Source organism: Pipra filicauda, unplaced genomic scaffold, assembly GCF_003945595.2.
Source record: "Pipra filicauda isolate LSUMZ 115617 unplaced genomic scaffold, ASM394559v2 scaffold111_size4109106_pilon, whole genome shotgun sequence".
Taxonomy (NCBI): domain Eukaryota; kingdom Metazoa; phylum Chordata; class Aves; order Passeriformes; family Pipridae; genus Pipra; species Pipra filicauda.
Window position 1 is genome coordinate 197994 of NW_024103563.1, and position 19986 is coordinate 217979.

At 39.9% G+C, this 19986-nt stretch overlaps 1 protein-coding gene across 1 annotated transcript in view; it reads left to right on the forward strand.

Moving 5' to 3' along the window:
• Positions 1 to 19986, forward strand: part of MMRN1 (multimerin 1) — a 45378-nt gene that overhangs the window by 779 nt on the left and 24613 nt on the right. Inside the window, exons 2-3 of the mRNA XM_027731789.2 lie at positions 14836 to 14955; positions 17134 to 17240. Of these exons, the coding sequence (XP_027587590.1) occupies positions 14836 to 14955; positions 17134 to 17240 (227 nt within the window). The remainder of the gene's footprint in view (positions 1 to 14835; positions 14956 to 17133; positions 17241 to 19986) is intronic.

Consider the following 19986-nt stretch of genomic DNA (forward strand, 5'->3'; position numbering starts at 1 on the left):
ATCAACAGGAAAGTCATTATCATATATGGGTAGGAAAGAACTACAATAGATGTCCCCCAGTTTTATGCACAATAAACTGTTGTTGGTGGTTTTTTCCCTTTTTTTTCTTGTGGGTAAAAGAAATTGCATATGCACTATTTCATTTGGAATCTATTGAAAATATCGTGTTCATAAACTTCACTAAATTGAAAATACAAGTGATTAAGTGTACAAAATGCATCAATGTCTGACAATTTGAAACACATAAAAACTTATGAAAAGTGGTGTTGCAGGTGACTGCATTCAGAACTGTATAACTTACATAATAGCTATGCATAGCAGAATATATCAAACTGTACTGTCTAGTTTTATAGCTCTGGAACACTCAATTATTTTCTTTGTTCCCCAGTGTCTTCAGTTCTCAATGGGGATATTAATACTGTCTTTGCAGATGTTGCAAGTTTCCCTTAATTGCTGATATATAATCAGATACTGCTAGAAAATGAAAGACACAAAGGATTGGTTGTTTTCCATAGTAGTTATGGAGAGTAGGCTTTCAGAATATAGATTTCTTCTTTTGATAGTACTTTCCTAAATGTTAGCATTCAAATTCACGAGAAAGAGAATAAATCATCCCTTAGAAATACTCCTACAATTATCTTGCTATGTACGACTGGGAGCTAATGTTCCTTCAACTCAAAGGTAAGATTGCCATTGATCTGAGCATGTTTAGGATCATGCATAAGGGAAATAATGCACAAAGACACAAAGGAAAGGAGTCCTTTGCCTCTGCTTGAAAGAGATACCACAGTAAGGAGCTGTGTTTTCAGGATAGCTTTCCTAGTATACTGCTATGTCATCTGCAAATGTCATCTGTTACAACACCTTACTACAGTGTGGGGTAGAATGTTTGAGTTGAGTTAAATGGGTTCTCTTTTTACATGAGAGCTGATAACTACATCTCCATTAAAATAGCTATTAATACTCACTAACCTTGGTTTTTATCTTTCCCAGCTTTCTTCAAGAACAGTATTTCAGTTAAATTAATCTTTAGAGAAACTCTGTGAATCAGCAGATATTCATTCTATCTCTTCCTTAAGATATAAATATAGATAGCATAAAATCAGTCTCTGGTGAAGATGGTCTCATACTTTGTTTTCATAATGACATATAGTTACAACTGCAGAGAGGTAAAACAAGCAAATCACGCATTTTCTAGCACCTGATTTCATGAGTGGTCAAGGAGCAACCTGCTGTGCAACACACATATTTGATTCCATTGAGCAAGTTAACGATAAAGCCAGGGTTGCATATCAAAGTTACAGGAACGCGTAGCAGCATGAAACCCCAGCATAAAACAGAGTGCTGAATCCCCTCTCTCTTTCTTAAACTGCTGAGCTACAATAGCCTCTCTCTCTCTAGCAAATGTCTACAGTTCTAGGTGTGGCTCAATCCTTTTCGCAGCAAGATTCTCGTGCTAAAAGGCTTGCCTTCCTACTGTATGTGGGTGTTTTTACAATCAGCTAGAGTGTTTTGAGCTTTTCTTCCAGTTTTGCCACTGACTTGGACTGTGACTAAGTAAATCACTTCACTATTCCATCTTCCTTTCCCTATGAATTAGACCCAGAGGAATAATAAAGTTGCTTGTGACTCATTTTTTTCAGTAAAGGCATGAGAAAATGCCAAGTCTAGTGTGCTCACTGTTACCAATCACTGCTGTGAAACACCTGAAAAGTTACTGCTGAGAAACTATGCATAAGAACACAAGTATTTTGATTTATTATGTGCAGGTGTCATTGACTACACCCTAAATTTGTTTCCAGCTTATATTTTCTTTTAAATCTTCTTAATCTTTCTTGCTAATAAAGTGCAAGAGATGCTGTGAGACTTCCAATAAAGACATGCAGCTTTCTTCAAAAGCTTACTCATTTGAAGCCTGAGCACAGCATGAATGACTTGATAGCAGAGTCCACAGTTGTAAAGTATACTACCTCTGAGGAAATTTGGAAGCACAATTTGCTTTTGAATTTACTTTGAATTAAAGCATCTCTCTTGTTATAGCCTGTATTCTAACCTAAATTTGTGAGTGACCTTGCAGGAACTGCGTGACTCTGTAATCTTTTATGACAACCCGTTGTGCTAACAGATGCTGATGTTGAGAGGTTCCATATAGAAGGAACAATAAGGAGAGATCAGTGAGAGACAGGGGGAAGGAAAACAAACAAGAATGAGCATTTGTTTTAAAACACATTTATAATTTTAAAAATACCAATACATATATTTTGTTAGAGAGTCTCCAGTCAGATTACCTACAAGGTACAATAGGTGCCCATTGTACAAGCGTAATTACCCAAATATCCCTTTCTGTAGGAGGTCATGTGCCTTAATGGGTTAATTACAAAGATAATTCCCTTGTTATCTCTACCCTAGATTATTTGGAAACAATATTACATACACATATTTTATCACATGCATACAAGAACTATGTCAGAAAAAAGTTCTGACTCATTCTATTTTTGAAAAATTCACATTAAAATGTCAGAAGAGCATGAATTGGAAATATTTAATGGATTTTCAAAGTTTGTCCCTGAAGAATATTTCTGACAACCACCAAGCAGGGCAGGCAGGACACATCCAGATGTGGCAGCTAGCACCACCCCCCCCAGTGCCCAAATCACCAGGCACGTCCGTGTTGATGCTGAAGTACCAACATGAAGCTGGGAAGGCAAATCGGCAAGTCAGGATCAGGCCTGGTGATGGTGACTAGGGCAAGTGATCACTGGGTCAAGGTCAAAGTTAGGTCAGGATGTCAGCTTGTAGGTCAGGGTTGCCACAGACACAATGTAGCCCTGGGAAGAACTTCACTGGGGCTCCTGAGCCCACAAGTAGGATGTATAGATGGAAATCCTGGATCAGGCTGGTCCAGGCTTATAAGAAGCACAGGTGCCCTCAGGGTTCTGACAAGTTTCTCTTTCATTTTATTGAGAGAAATGCACTCAGAACTGTCAGAATACTTTTTTCCCTACTGAAACAGAACCATACTTGCCAAAGACGATGACTTTATTTTAAAAACTCATCTCAGTTTAGCTTTTCAGATTCCAGCAGAACTCCTGGGGGCAGAGACACACTATAATAGGCAGTCACCCAATGAGAAGTACAGTACAGGTCTAAAGTCTCCAGATCCAAGATTCTACTGTTAATAAGGCAAAGCTTTGCTTTAGGCCTCTCTACATCACTTCTTAGTGTGGTATTATAAGGACTAAATGTTGGGCACATCCTTGTCTCTAAAAACCCTAAACTCTTCCTTATTCTTCACTGACATGAAGATACAATTAAATCCTGTTCTTTCACAGTGGAACAATTTTATAGTTAACCTTAGAATAGGCACAGGAGGACATAATTTATAACTACCTGCTCTCAAACTATTTCAGAAGAGTGTTTTCTCTGGTGAGGTATCCCCCCTTATGGTGGGGTCTGCACCCAAGCTTTCAGAAGGATAAGAAAACTTCATAGGAAGTATATCTGGAATGGCCTGAGCTGAAGGAAAACTCCTTCCTTCACTCCTAGTAATGAATTTGACTTGAGCCCTGAAATGTAAGACTTAATGTCTCTACAAATATGGTTTGTTTTCTTTTTTTTTTTTATTTCTACCTAACTTGAAAGTTTCATGCAATCCATATCAATGAATAAAGAAATGCTGGGAAACCAGAGAGTTTTTCCAAAGTTCAGTGACATTAAATCTGAGCAGCAATTTGATGTCAAAGAAGAAAATTTATGATACATTCTTTTCAATTGAGTTCATTTGAGATACATATTTTTCATATTCATATCTCTCAGGAGAGAGACAATTGCAGTATTCCACTGTATAAAGCAGTTTAAATAACAGTGGTGCCATGGAGTAAGTCTGAGACTAGCTCACTCATCTTTCCATTCTGAACACTACTTTATTAATTACTGTTCAAGGCAGCTCCTGAATACATGAGACATTGATTCAGGCTGTAAATTACCCACAGTGTCTCCACATTGTTGAATGGCTCTACATAACTCTTTTCTCTTAGTATGTGTATATTACACCTTTTCCAGTTATCAGGAATCCACTGAGGGTCTTTATAGACTTCCCGTGCCATTACCTTGGGTACTGGTGAGGTGACTATTTTATTACTAAGCACAGGAGGCTTTAATAAAGTCAGCACCAGGGACAGATTTGCTTAGCTGTCACATGTGATAGGAGTGCTGAAATATTTCATTCTCATGGCTCGACGTCTGCATTTCTCCATGGGAATTGCTTTTGCCTGTATCAGCTTGGTAGAATTCTAGTGTACTGACAAATTAAAATGAATGGTTAAGATCAGCAGATGGTTCAGATACACAAGACACATAGAAACCTGATTTAACTGCCTAGTTAATGCAAGGTTCACAGTCTCTTTTCATCATGTCACTTTTTAATGGAGCAGAGAGAACAATTCTTGAATCGATTTCTTAAGATTTTGCATCACTGTGCATTTACAAAAAATACAGTCATGCATGGCTTAGGTTTCTGCCTCACTAGGTATACTCACTATGAGCTGGAAGGAGGAAACTCTTATAATGTCCTTAGGTCACCTTGGTGGCTAAGTGTCAGGAGGTGTCTGACAGGCTTTGCCCCCAGAATGTTGTATTTCAGCCATGCAGAAGGTCTTTGCAATGAGCCCCTCTTGTCCAGCAGCATCTTGAAGATATTTCTGTTGTTTGGCTGTAAGCCCACAATACAATTTTCCTTCACACTCTGAGCTCAGCGTTAGTCCCATTGCAGTCCTAAAGACCATTGCAAATGGCAATAATGGCTAGGTAGAATCATGACAGACTCTTTTCAGTGGCACGGAAAACACAGCACTGGAAAAAAAATCCCTTTTCCACCAAGGTTGCTTTTGAGACTCTCACAAAGTACTTAAGTTCCTCAGAGTCTTGTTATTTAGTTTTTCTGTGGTCAGATTCAGATAAGGCACCACTATACAGATGATTTCTGAATTTTTTCAGGATGGTAAGAAGTGTTTCTGCTCATCTCATTACACTGTTGCATTGATGTTCATGCTTAACTTTGCTCTTGTTCTTTGTTTCATCTGCCGTGGGAACAGCAAGGATTAGGAACAGACTGTTTTCCATCCCTAAAACATCCTTTCACCCCTCTGCATAGATTGGGATTATGGAAACAAACCGGACAGGATTTACCTCCCAGCCATTGCAAATATTCGACTCTTCCTAGCATTTCATTTAAGGTACATCAGAAACATCTGCTCAAGTGTGCACAGAAAACACTCATTCTTACAAATCTGAATAGAATTAACATTTTGGGAAACTAACACTGATTCTACAATAGACTTGGCGAGGAAGAGGACAAGCAGCAAGGTGTCCCCATATGTTTTCCAAAGGCTTATCTGTGTTGCCAGTTAGAGAATGCAAGTGTTTCAAATTATATTTTCTCTGCAAATCTCAAAGCATCTATTCTGTATCACAGTCCTGGTAAGCAACACCATCAGTCATGAGGAAAAGCCTGTGGAAAAAAATCACCTTGAATTTCATGGACTTTGGCTTAGATCCTTTTTGTTCAAGAGCCCCCTAAAATTAATCAGTGACACTGTAAAGATATACATCTGCATGATTAAGTGACAAATCAGGTACAAAGAAACTGGCAAGGTATTTACCTTCATTTAGTGAAGGTAAATAAGAAAAGAGAAGTTGCCAGAACAACACTATGAACAGACTGAAGAACAGCATTCACCCATGGAACTGCCATGGATCATATTTTTTATATTTTTATTTTCTCACTTATAAAGGCGCTTTTTTTTTTGTCACTGTTTCTCAAAGTGGAGAAGCCATCACTGACACACTACAATCTCCTTTTCTGCAGATTACAAAAGGACTAACAAAGCAATGAAAATCAAACCAGTACCACTGAAGGTCACCTGAAAAGTACTGACAGTAAAACAGACCAGAACTACCTTAATGAATTTCGTACTCTGGATCAATTAGTAGATGGAAAATAAATTTCTATTTCAGAGGGGAAAATGTAGAATTAAGGCCCTTCTAAAGAACAGCTTTTCTGGTTTTTTTTCAAATGGGTTTTACTGGATGATTCTCAAAGGACATTGATGGATATTTTCTCAAAAGTCTAAATTCTATCTGGAAAAGTTTGATTGTTTTAAAGGGCTCTTAACACTGAGTCGGAGATCAGGTCTAAAAGAGCTGATTGGATTTGCGACAAGAGAACTTTTTAAATGCTAAAACAGATTGGTGAAGTGCTAGATAAGTGGAAATTGTGAATTAATTTTTGAAGCACAAGGTAGGACAGAGTAAATAAAAACTTGGATGAAACAAAGAGGTTGTTCGCAGTCCAAGGCTTCAGCACTGTACATACAAAAAAAGGAAATGAATGACGAGAGTAGAATCTGTGTTTTGTAATAGACAGGACAAAATGTCAGGACACTGAGTCCTGAAAAAAAACAAACATTAAACAATTGTTTGACACCTAATACTTCAGTGTCAACAATTCAGCTGTTTCTCAGGAATAAAACCACATCCTATAACATATTTTACCATCACATACGATATTACATTACATATCAAATGCACTTTTTAGAGTTTTTTCCATTCCAATCACCATGTAAAACACATTTCCCAATTTGATTTGTTCATGGTCAGTCCTTAGTGAGTACTGAGTTTTTTTTCAGCTCAGATTTATATTTTTCAGAACAAAGGAATCTGGGCACTGAACCTAAAAAATTAACTGATTCTGGTTCAGGTTTTTAATTTTTCTTTGAAATAGATCTTATATTTTTGAGAGATGACTAATACTCATTTAAATAGAGAATTTACCACATCACTAATATCAACAAAGTGAGAAGTCTCTGTAGTCACCTAGTGGAATTCAAAGGAAGTTGCTAAAATCTCCCATGCAAGAGCTAAAAAACGTTGCGAAGGTGCTTGCTATCCTTATAATCTGAATGTTTACATTGTGTCAATCAACATTATCTCTCCTCATCCAAACTTGTCAAATTGTTTAAAGCAAACTGAAAATAGATCACAGCAATGTACTTTTACACAACCTAAATTCAGGGCTTATGCTCTTTATGTAGCAGTCTTTCAGACTGGGAAAGATCCTATCTTAAAAAAAAAAAACAAAAAAAAAAACAAAAAAATCCCCCAAAAAACCACCACAACAACAAAAAACAAAGAATGGATTTCTTCCACACTATGTTATTATATGTTTTTATGTGTGGATGCACTTAACCTACCTTCTTTCAGAAGAACAATAATATCACCAAAAGGAGATAGAGAGATATATGAGCAAGATCATAAGTTCACAGACCCATAGGATCACTCAGGTTGGAAGGGACCTCCTGTTCACAGCAGGGCTGGGCATGAGATTAGACCAAGTTGCTTGGGTTTGATTCAGTTGGGCACTGAGCTCCACTCTCTGAGCTGGTGATTGTACAACCCCTCTGGGCCCTGCTCCAATGCTTGGGTGCCCTTATAGGGAAAAAGTTTATCATAGTTGGTCTGAACCTCTCTTTTTTCAATATGCACCTGTTGTTTCTTGTCCTCCTGCCCTGTAGTGCTGGGAATAGCTGTGCTCCAACTACACAATATCCTCCCTGCAGGGCCAGGGAGGCTGCTGTGAGATGCCCTCCATGTCCTCCGTTCCCCAGCCTGAACAAGCCCTGGTCCCTGAGTCTCTCCTCATAAGGCATCTCCTGGCTCTAAATACTTGTAGCATCTTTCTACATCCCCTTTGCTCAGATGTAAAGGACAATAAAAATGAGAACAGGTGTTCTTCTTGAGAATCAAGATAAGTATTTCATAAACTATTCTGTGAAATACAAATAAGCTGCATATAACATGAAAGAGACACAACCACCAAGCTGGGCATGGACTTTGACAGCAGCTCCAGCTCTGAGTCCTTTTGTATTCCTTCAGCAACACAATAATCTCATTTTCATGATTCACTGATGTTCAGCTGGGCTGATTCAATAGCATTTCTATTAAAAGCCAAGCAATCTAATTTACTTACAGACAAAAATAAGTAATTTTCAGATATAATATGAAGGGGCAGAACAAATTCTATACCTTTTGTGGCTGACTGCCTCTGGTGTTCCCGTGGGCTGACTTTAGGACCACTTACAAACATCTGTGCTTACAAGCAAGTGGAAGCAATCACCACATACAGGTGTTGCTGGAGGCTTTTGTGAGGCTTGGGTTTTTTTCTCTCAGCAATGTGCCCAACAAACAGTTTACAGTGGAAATGTGCTGTAGAAGGGGTCCTTGCAGTCTCATATACTTCCTCTTACCATAAAGAAATCATGATTTTTTTGGTATTAGTGTAAATTGCACTTTGCTTTCCAGCAACATTTGGTAACACAGCGCCAAGAGGGTGGGTTCAAAGCCCGCTGGAGTTAAAACACACGCATTTCCATTGACTTGCGAGCGCGTTCAGAACAATCCTGTCACAGACCAGACCAACAGCAGCAGGAGCAGCCACAGTGCTCCTTTTTGGAGCTAGGCACGTTTATTCCCTGCTGGTTTTCCCTCCTTCCCGCGGGCCCATTGCCCTTCCCAGCGCTCCCCTCCGCGGGCCGCGGCCGCCACCTGCCGGCCTTGCGCGGCAGCGCATCCCACCGGCCGCCAGCGCATCCCACCGCCGCCAGCGCATCCCACCGGCCGCCAGCGCATCCCACCGCCGCCAGCGCATCCCACCGCCGCCAGCGCATCCCACCGCCGCCAGCGCATCCCACCGCCGCCAGCGAGGCGGAGCCGAGCCCGAGCACCTGTTAATTGAGAATTAGGCGAGGGGTTTTAAGAGTGCCGGCAAAGCGCCAGGGAAGCAGCGGCGGGTTTAAGGGCTCTCGAGTGTCCCCTGAAGCAGAAGGCGGCGACCGCAAAAGCTGAAGGCAAGACCTCAAGGCATCGTCTGGGTCCCGTTAATGGATTCCTGCCCGGTTGCAGGCGCTTTGTTCCAGCCGCCTGGGCAGGCTCCAGGATCCGTCGTCTGTTCAGGATTCGGAGCTGGCAGTGGCCGTAAGCCCCAGAGGACTCGAGATGCCGAAGCTACAGAGCAGACTTGCTGACTGCTTCCAGCAGAAGCAAGTGCTGCTCTTAGCACCGTGACCTGCTGCTCGGTATAGGTGCTGCCTTCTCCTTAAGGGTGGGACGACACGTTTGGGTATGGTCAAATCACGCTGGGTGCAGAGTTGGGCTAGCAGCATTTTGATTCAAGCTGGAAATGCTGCTGCAAATACCACATCAAAGAGGCTAGTTCAAAGGCCTGAGGACTCTCCCACACATCACTACCAGTGCGTGTCCCAGGCCAATACATGGAAGAGGAGGATGAAATCTGCTACTTGGGCTTTATGCCAGTCAGGGACTTGTACCACTCTTTCCAGGCTGGATTTCTGTTGTATGTTGCAAGGATTGTGTTTTGTTTTCAAATACGGCTTTCCTGATTGAAATCAGGCTCAATGCAAAAGAGATGCTGGGCTCCTGCAGCTCTCAACAAAATCTGCATTTTAGAAGCCTGTGTTGATGATCTGGAATAAATTATTCCAGGGAGGGTAAAGAGGATTTTCAGGTTTAAAGTCCTGTTATGCAAATCAGTTGTCTTCTGTTCTGCCTTTGCATTAACACAGCCTGTCATAGTTCTTCCGCCACGCTTCATCTTCTATTTCCAAATCTACATTTTTTCAGACAATTTGATTTCAAAATTATATTTACATTCTTAACGTCTCTTAATGAGCTTATTTCATTGGTAGCATAAACCTAATTATGAATCACACCAGGGGCTCTTTTGCTGTGAATATTTCCTCCAATTTAGCCTGATCAAAGATTTCTGGTCCGTGTGAGAACCACAGTTTCAGGCATTGCACTCACATATCTTAAGAATAAGTTTAATATTTAAATAGAAACAATGAGTTAAATTTTTTAAATGGAAACAACCTACTCAAGTTGGTTAAAAGCTAGTTAGCAAAATGCTGAGTTCAGACTGTCTTTAAAAAACATGAATAGCCCTTAACTGATACACTTGGGGTGTATTGTAGCATTTTTCTCTTTGGAGGGCATCTCCAAATAGGCAAGTGCCAGGAGCTGTTACCTCAAAGCTAGCCACCCTCAGCAATAATAATAATAACAATAATAATAATAATAATAATAATAATTAGGGGATTTACAGTATACAGTTTAAAAAGAGGTTTTCTTGGGGGGGGCAGTGTTTATTTCTATTTTTAAGTGGACTGTGTATTCTGGGGCTTTCGTGTCTTTTACAATTTTTCTATGCCTGTTTTCATTGACTACACTTGCTTGAGGTGTAAAATGGCTTTCCATTATTAAAACCATACCCCAATCATGTGCATTGCAGAAAAGGTTGTCGCTGACAACAGTGTTATATGTCTTCTACTTAATCCCTTTCTCTAGTGAGCTGTAGAATCTGCATGCAAAGGTAAAGTGCAGACTAGGAAACCACAAGCTCAAGTCCTAACCTCAACCCTTGCTCATTGTAGCCCAGATTTTAAAATCTGACTCCTATATTTGGGTTCCTAATTTGTAGAGGTGGGAAGCTTAGCACCCAGCTGCCTAAGGCGTTAGGTCCTTGCTTCCCAGACAGAAAACGTACTACAGTAAAGGAGATCATAAAATCATAGAATCAGCTGGGTTGGAAAGGACCTCTGAGATCATCAAGTCCAACCCCTGATCCACTACTGCCATGGTTACTAGACCATGGCACTAAGTGCCATATCCAGTCTCATCTTAAAAACCTCCAGGGATGGAGAATCCACCACTTCCCTGGGCAGCCGATTCCAATGCCTGATTACCCTCTCTGGAAAGAATTTCTTCCTAGTATCTAACCTAAACCTCCCCTGGCAGAGCTTAAGACCCTACCCTCTTGTCCTACTGCTGGTTGCCTGGGAGAAGAGACCAACCCCTCCTGGCTACAACCTCCTTTCAGGTAGTTGTAGGGAGTGATGAGGTCTTCCCTGAGCCTCCTCTTCTCCAGGCTGAACAACCCCAGCTCCTTCAGCCTCTCCTCATAGGACTTGTGGTTGAGTCCCTTCGCCAGCCTTGTTGCTGTTCTCTGGACCTGCTCCAGCACCTCAGTATCCTTCCTGAACTGAGGGGCCCAGAACTGAACACAGTATTCCAGGTGTTACTGCATAACTGCTTGAGGTGGTATTATTGCTTCAGATGTCTTCTGATCAGACTTCATATGCCATCAGTTAATTGCTGAGAATTATTTGGAATTTAGGTGTTTGCATTCTCTATATCGAGTTTAAATCATAAGCAAATCCCCGTTCTTAGTCAGAGCTCCTCCTGAATAGATGGCTGTCAGTCCAGCCCAGAATAACTTTCTGCTTCTGTTAAGAAATACTTACTATCCCATTCATATGCTTAGAGATTTTTTTTAATCTCTCTGCTACACTTCAGAGAAAGAAACTACAGTTTTTAATCTTGAATATGAATATGCAGAACCCTCGCTACAGCATGAAAGGGAAGAGATTTCATGCCTGTACTGAGAAAGGAGCTCAATGGTAGTGCCCTGGGCAAGATAAACAAGCCTTGATGATCCTAAGCAACTTTACCTGTAGCCTCCACACTCATGGGCCAGGGCTCCACTTCAGCTCAAGTTTGAGCATATTCTCCTTATTAAGGTGCTTGTCCTCTTGGACCTGACTTGTTAACTGATCTCTACCTGGTGGGCTGCTAATTGACCTGTTCTTGTCACCCCACTGCTGCCTGCTGGTCTCTGACGCTGTGGTGAGGTCAGTGCCTGAATTGTGGGGTTGCCCCTTCCCCTTGTATTAGGGAGACTCCCCCCTCTTGCTCCTCCCTTATGCTCGGTGAGGAAGCCCCATGGAAGAGGTGTCTTCCTGGCAGAGGAAGGTTAGGCAAGAGGGGGTGCCTGTCCTCCTGTCCAGAGGTGTTCTGGGAGGGATGCAGCTACAATGCTTCTCTTTGGCTTACTGTTGGCGATGTTTACTACAAACATCATTATTATTTAGTTACTATTGCTAGTCCCTATGTGATACAGGAGACTGTAAAGGACCCACATGCCCCATCCAGAGGGGTGGTATGGGTAACTTCATTATTTCTCTGCAAAACTCAGAAGACTTACATCTCCTTTTGATTCCGACAATTTTATGTGTCTGAAACTTGCATACAGTTACTCCTGGCTTCTGCAGAGGAATTGAGGAGAGTATCTAATCTTTATGATTATGCTTGATAGCTGCATTTACCTTTTAGCAAATATTTCTTCGTGGAGTCTCTAATTAATACACGCAGACAAAAGGCTATAACTAGAGGAGGCAGAACAAAAAAAAGCACAGCCTTTTTATACCCAATTAAAAAGAAATATTATCTTAATGAAAACTCTCAAGGAAGCAGAGTGAGTGAAAAAATCAGATCAAAGGCACTTAATAAAAGCCTGTTTTATATGAAACACATTATTCATCAATTAAACAATATGTGTTGTGGAGGAGAGCTCTGCAATAGTGGCAGCAGAGATATTGTGAGGTTCAGCCTGTTGGCCTTACTTAGCATCCTGCTTTCTAGCTTATCCTGCTGTTTTCTCGGGAACCATTTTCCAAATACAGGACTACTGAGCTTAATGTGCATTCACTGGTAAGATCTCGGTAGACAAAAGCAATTACTTAAGGATAGATCCTGATACTATTTTGTGTTTTGTACTGTTGTTCATGTTTGAGGCAGTCTAAATCTGGAGTAATGCGACTTAAGTATATGGAACTAATCTGGTCTTAATTGTGTTTTAATATTTGCTGCAAGGAGCCCATATCAAGAGACTGATTTCAAGGGTAAATATATTTCTTACTGAATTATGAAACACTAACAAAACTACTACAACTGGAAGCAAATGTTAGCAGCAAAACATGACCCAGGAAGATGAACTCTAAGCTCTTGTATGCAAATATTATGTATTAAGTATTTACAGCTCCACCAGCCCTACAACTGAAACAATGTCCTGTCACTAACTTGCCAAATCAAAAATCAAATATGATATTAAGGAAATAATGCATGATCCTGAGAAAGGCTGTACTAAGTTAGAGATGAAAGAAAAAATCTGTACTGGGCCAAATAGACATTTGTTCCAACAGCAGAAATGCAATAATGCTTTCTTCAGGATCACAGAATCATGGAATGGTTTTGTTTGGAAGAAACCTTAATAATTATCTAGTTCCAACTCCCCTACCATGGGCAGGGACACCTTCCACTAGACGAGGTTGCTCAGAGCTCCATCCAGCCTGGCTTTGAACACATAAATTGGCCTATTCAAAGAGCTAATCACAGTGACTCTAAGATTACTTTTTTTTTATTCTGATAAGAGCTAGTTTAGGTAGTCATGGCTAGGCTTCGCTAACGAAGATTTGGGAAGGCTCTATCCACATTTGCTGCAGGCACGCTGGTGGCTTATGAGGCCAATACGTGACAGACATATCCGATTGCAAAAGTCACAGCAGAAAGACTCCTTAGATGGTGTATTCTGCAATACACGGTTCTTTCTGCGTTGCCTTTTCTCCTCAAGGGTGATCCTGCGTGTGTTCTCAAAGGAGACAGCAGTGTTATAGATGGTGTGTCTCATAAGGCTGTCTTTATTTGTGACTGACTCTGCACTACAAGGGCCTTTTCTGACACCTACTTAGTTGGAAATTCAGTAACATGAGAATTCTGCAATTCTTCAAGATCAGCTTTATGTTTGCTACACAAAATGAATTTATATAGTTCCGCATAACTCTATAATCACCCTATTAACTTACTTACCCCCTAATTAATGACTATACTGCCTATTGCAGGTTCATGTGTGATTCTGCTGATAAACTGTTTCTTGAGAAAGCTAGCTAGTCATTAATCTCTCTGATTTAATGCTTTATTTATCTATAGCAGGATTTATCTTCTTACTATGTTACAGATTGCTTCCCTCACTGCCCTATAATACATTTGGTGAGCGACCTTGCCAAAAGCCTCTAACAATCACACCTTTATCTACCCGCTTCTGAGTCAAAGAATGCCAATAGATTTCTTTGACATAATTTCCCTGTTAAAATCTGTCCTGAGTCATTATTCAATTTATAATTTCTACTTAATTCTGTTCTCTGCTGTAGCTTCTACCAAGAGCCTACTTTCCAAATAGGATTTAACAGTTTGCATTTTCTTGCAACATCCTTAGAAACCTTTTTAAAAAACCTGACAATCCTGTGGACTCACCAGCTCCAGCCTCTGCTGTAGTGATCTAGAGCTTGATCATTTTTTATGTTACTTCCTTCTCTGGATGGGTATCCAGTGGCACAGGCAAGTGTGGAGCTAGGACATGTTTCTTCTGTGTGTGACTTTGACCCTGCAGTACCCTCTAAAACACAGCCTACATGTACTCAGAGTACTGCTGGGGAAAGGAAGAAACAATAGAAATGTCTGTCCATAAAGTGAAAGCTATGGGTGACTTAAAACCTTACCAAACAAACCTTTGGTAACTCTAGATAAACAGTTTCTCTAGTCTGAAATGTAGGTGTATTTTAAGACCTGACATTACTGCTGTCTAGAAGAACTTCTTTGTACTTGGAGCTCCACAAACATTTGCAAAGAAAAAATTAGATTTGCAATATAAATGTATGTAGAGACGGAGACATTATTATCTGTTTTCTTTGCTGAAGCACAAAGACTAATTGTCAAGACAACATTGGCAGTCTGAGAGAAACAAACTTTTTTTTCATAACTTACTCCTCTTTGTAAATTACAGGTTTAACTTTCCCATTTAAATATATCCTCATATTGTAGAAAATATTATTTGTACTTTTAATCATTTTTACCTTCTGTTTCTTACAGAAATTGGTGTGCTTATGTCCATACCAGACTCCTACCTACAGTGGTAGTGGACAACCTGGAAACCTTCTCATCAGGCAGAGCGAAGCCTTGCACTTGGCATATTGGATCATGTGCTCAGAGGTATGTAGCGCTAGGAAGAAAGAGTACTTGCAAGTTCTTTAATTATCATGCTAAATTAATACAATTATGACTTTAGAAATTAAATTTAAAACAAGAGGGAGTAGATTAGCATGTTTCCAGGTCTTATCTTCGCACAACTCTATAGCAAGTATAAGCGATCATGACTAGGCATGCCTTCATTCTGGCCCTCTGATCAGTTCAAAGTCTTCAAGTAAATGAAAGGTGCAAAAGTACAAAATCCTTTTTGTGCAGTTTTCCAAGTTTGTGCTCTGTTAGAGCAAAAGGCTTCCCCTGAGAGGCGCAAGTATTTTTTTTTATTATCTCTCTGCTGAGTGCTTATTTCTGGCACTTTATTGCTTTATTCACTGGTCAGGCCGTGAACCTAGGCAAGTAATTGGCCTGGATGCAACTCATAAATAATTACTCTGTCAAACATATTCATATTTGTGGTCTAGGTGCCTCCTTATATTCTCCAAATGCTACATTTCAGTCATGAATGAAATCGGGTTTTAATACATGAATCTGGAAAATAACAAACTGAAACAGCACCAACAAAACAGAGATTACAATGTCTTTTCCCCTTGAAAAATTTCAAGAATCTCTTACAAGTCAGTTTGACTGTTCTGGGAATATTTCTCTAGCTGGTATGGCAAAGCATGCTTAAAGGTTTGAGGTGAAACAGGGAATAGAGGTTCCTTAGGATTTGTGACTCGGAAATATGGTTGATCATATTGCAAAACTCTGGAGTGGACCCTGTGATCGAAATGTTGCCAGTTTAGTGTTTTGGTTTGTTTTGTATTTTCCCCTAATTAAATCTAGATGATTCACATCAGCTTCTTGTGCTGCTCCACTAAATAAATCTCTACTGTATATATTTTTGAGATTTGTGTACGTGGAGAGTTATTTTTGAAATAGCTATTCCTGATTAACTCCTTTCATGGACACTTCATTTTTGTGAGTGGTTTTAGGAATGGATTATGCTAATGCAGAATAAGGTGGTTTTATCATAAAATAAGACCATCCATAAAGCAAAATAACTGAGAACTGTCTTGATTTCTGATCACCTTAATCTTTATTGAGTTCTTGCTGCTGAAAAAGCCATTTCTTAGAGGCAAAGCTGGTTGGGAACACATGCAAAGCTCCTGACAGCTGCTATGAGAATTTTAATATATATAATATTACATCCCTTATGAAGGGGTGATAAGATTAGCTGGAGTGTAAAACAAGGTGGCATTTTTATAATTCATTGGGAGGGTATTTTTTGTCTGACACCCTTCAAATTTGTCTCTTCTTCTGGAACAATTTAGACAGGGATTTTGTGTCCAAAACAATTCAGTAACCATTTTATCATTGTATTTTCTGAAATTTTAGGTGTTCTTCATGTTAGCATTTAGCAACTAGTAGTTCTGTATGATATTATTTTTATTCAACCTTTGGATTTAGCATATTAAAAGGGCAAGGAGACTTGCTGTAGTTTATTCTGTATGCCCTACTGAAGCATGCTAATTCTAAACTGATTTCTCTGTGAAGTTAAGAAAGCTGGAAGTGATGGGGTAGCCAGAACACGCAGAATGTGTTGAAATACAGAAACAAAATTGCTGCTGCCTTTGCAGTTGCACACTGTAACAGGAATAATTGAGGCATCACAATTACGTATCCATGCCCTCCTTTCCTTGACATCCAGAGTGGAAATTTTCACACTTTATTGGATTAATGTTTGTATAATCCTGTTTAAAATAATCAGAATGGAAGGCTTCCAGTGTACACTAAATGTGAGCTGGTGTGGTATAAATTTACTGTGAATGCATTTTTTCACCAATTTCAAAGAAAGTGGTATATGACAATGGTGTTTTTTTGCTCACTTTGTTCAGTTTAGTAGAAATTAATTGTAATATCTTCCATGACAGTTTGCAGTATTTGACTCCTGAATAAGATATTCTGGGAAAAAAATCTGACAGCACTAAATAGACGTCAGGTTCCTTTAAAATTCATGCAGATGAACAGAAGGCTGCAATATTAAAGCTGTGATTGCTATCGAAACACCAAACCCTGGTTAGCTTCCAAGCAGGTAATGAAAGGATAGATTTCACAAGTGAGATAATGTCATGTGGTTATACAGGTGTCCTACAACTCCTGTTCGGTCACCTAAAACAGGTTTAAATTTTTCTTGTTTTTCAGGTCCCAGACAACAACACACCAAGCCTACAGGATCAAACATAAAATAATAACATCACTGGAGTGGAAGTGCTGTCCTGGGTACAGTGGGCAAAACTGCCAACCCAAAGGTAAGTAGAGTTGTTAGGGTTTGAGACTATTCACTTCAGCAAAAGAAAACAATGCAGTTTGGTTTGTGAGCAAATGGCTGTGCTGAAAACCAATACAGCCCTTCCCATTAATTTAAAACCAGAAAAAATACCCAGTAAACTAAAATACTTTGGGATGTTTACTCTTCCCTGCACATGAATTTCCAGAGAAGCTAAACAGAATGTCCTTTCCTCTCTTCCACTCTAAGTAAAGCTCATAAAATCTTCAGCCTTATTTCATTTTGCTAAAATATGGAGCTTATATTCAGTGTGCCTCTTTTTTTGACCTTTTAGTTATTGAGCATTGCAGTGCTGGGGATATTAAATTCAGGTCATCTATTGAATGGTCGCTGTAAAATTCATCTACAGCACTGTTACTCTTTTGGCTTTCAGTTTCAGGCTCTATGAATATATTTTATATGCGATAAAATAAAGTATCGATTTTTTCCACCTCTGAATTGCGTAGGACTTTCGTTGTTCATTTCAGCAGTGACTGAATTTTACTAGATGTTACGCATGGTCCCTGTATAATTGTGCCCTTTTAGACAGAACAGGCTTTTACCTCTGCCCTCGTGATCAAACATGTGGCATCATACTGCAGTTTTACATCTGTATAATAGCTATTTCTGTGGTGCTGGTCTTAAGCAAGCAGCCCTTGAAAAATTAAATATGGCATCAGCATACATGTTTTAAATGAATGAATATTACAAGAAAGGCCATTAGATGTGATAGGGAATTCAATCAGCAGTGGTAAAGTAGAGACTATGATTAAAAATTAATGTAGGGGAATGAAGAAAAATCACTGTTATTCACATCCAGGAGGGAAATTTCAATATTGAAGAGCCAGGACCTCAGCAGGCACAGAATTCTCCTCTGTGCAGCAGAGTGTGGAGTCAGATATTAACACAGGACACGCTCAGTCATCAAGGCTGTCCAGTGAGCATGGATCAGAGGTTTTAAAGATTTCTTTTCAGAAAAATGCAAACATGAGCAAAAATAGATTAAAAAAATGTAAAGTGTAACATTGAGGGGGAAGGTTAGAGTTGATAAAATTGAAATGGTAACAAAACAACAGGGAAACATTGACCAGGAAGAAAAGATGTATAACTCAATTTGTAGTGTCACCTGTGTAAAACTAAGAATAAAGGAAAATTCTGTGAAGTGTTACAGGAGCAGGTTTGAAATTATATCTCCTGGGTTCTATTTTCAAACCTCTTTTGGCTTGCTGAATAACTTGGAGAAGCCACTTATAATCTGCATAACCAAGTTTACCCATCTAGAAAATTGAGATGACACTTATCTCACAGGGGCACTGGGATATTTAATTAATTAATGCTTGTAGAAGTGCTTAAAGAGATTGGGATGAAAGGTGTTATGTCAGAAAAGCTTTTCTTCCCTGCTTCTGGAATCCTGCCTCCCACGAGGAGCAGACCACCAGCACAAGCCCTGCCTGTATTATTCAATTCCCATGAAGGGACGTCAGCTAATGAACTTGAACAGTTGGGAGCCCAATAGCCTTGTCTTTAGGCACTCCGGCGGGGGAGAGACACTGTAAGCTCTGAGTGGGGCTCTCCAGTGTCACTGAGCCTTCCACTTGGCCTCTCTGTTGTTCAACAACAGAAATGATACTGAAGGATTTCTGTGCCAGGGGAACTGGGGTGTTCTGACAATATGTTTTAGATCCTGGGAAGGCACTGTTAGTGTGATGTGGGTTGCTTGTAGCAAATGCTAATTTAAAATGCCTTCTGGTTTAGCTTCTATCTCAGACAGAGTGAAATCATATGTAACTATTTCAGTCTGATAGTTTAGGCAGGAGGAAACACTTGTCACCATCTGATAGTTATTATTAGACATCTGAAAAAGTTATTTGGTAGCCCCGTTGTAACTGCTTGGTTACAGATGCTTCTCAAGGTAATGCAGTAGTGAGTGAAATGGAAGAGATGTATTCAGATCGCTGTTTGTAACCTTACCTCCCCTGTGGCAACACATGGCCAAATTGGATAAGACATGGATTCTAGTCCAGCATGGACAATGCAATTTTATAAGAAACTTTTTAAGAATGGAAAAATGTAGACATGATTTCTTATAAGTCTCATGAAACATCACAGTATGGACAATTCAACAACGAAAGCATCGTTATTTTGATTTGGGAATATCAAATGCTTAACTGGGAGCAAAACTGTTAAAACAAAAGGACATGTAAGTTCTGTGCTGCAAAGTTCATGACCTGTCACTTTTACTAAAAAAAGCTTTATTTTAACTAACTTTGTGCGTATAGTAATGTCTGAGGGGAAGAAATCTCAGTTCCCTCATGCACATATGGCCTCTAAACACTATGTTATGTGTCACAAAAGATTTTAAGAACTGGAAGATGCATCTTCAAATGTAGATCATTCTGTGTTTGAATTCGGCTCTGCTGTAGAGTGAGGCTGAGGTGACCGAATGTGTACGAGTCTCCTTCCATTTGCCCCGGCCGTGGTTTAGAGCAGCGGCGGGCTCTGCCAAAACCTTTGTCAGCACCGAATTCCCTGGCGTGGCAGTGATGTCCTTTCTCCAGCAGATGGCTGTGCAATGTTCCGCACAGGAGTGAGAGCCGTCCTCTGCTTAGGCTGAACTGCACACACAAAAGGTAGCAATTCATCTTGAAACATAGAGAATGGGAGGAAACTACCGAACCCCCGTAAGGGATTCCCCTTCAGCCACTCCTGCTTCATCAAAAATATGTTGC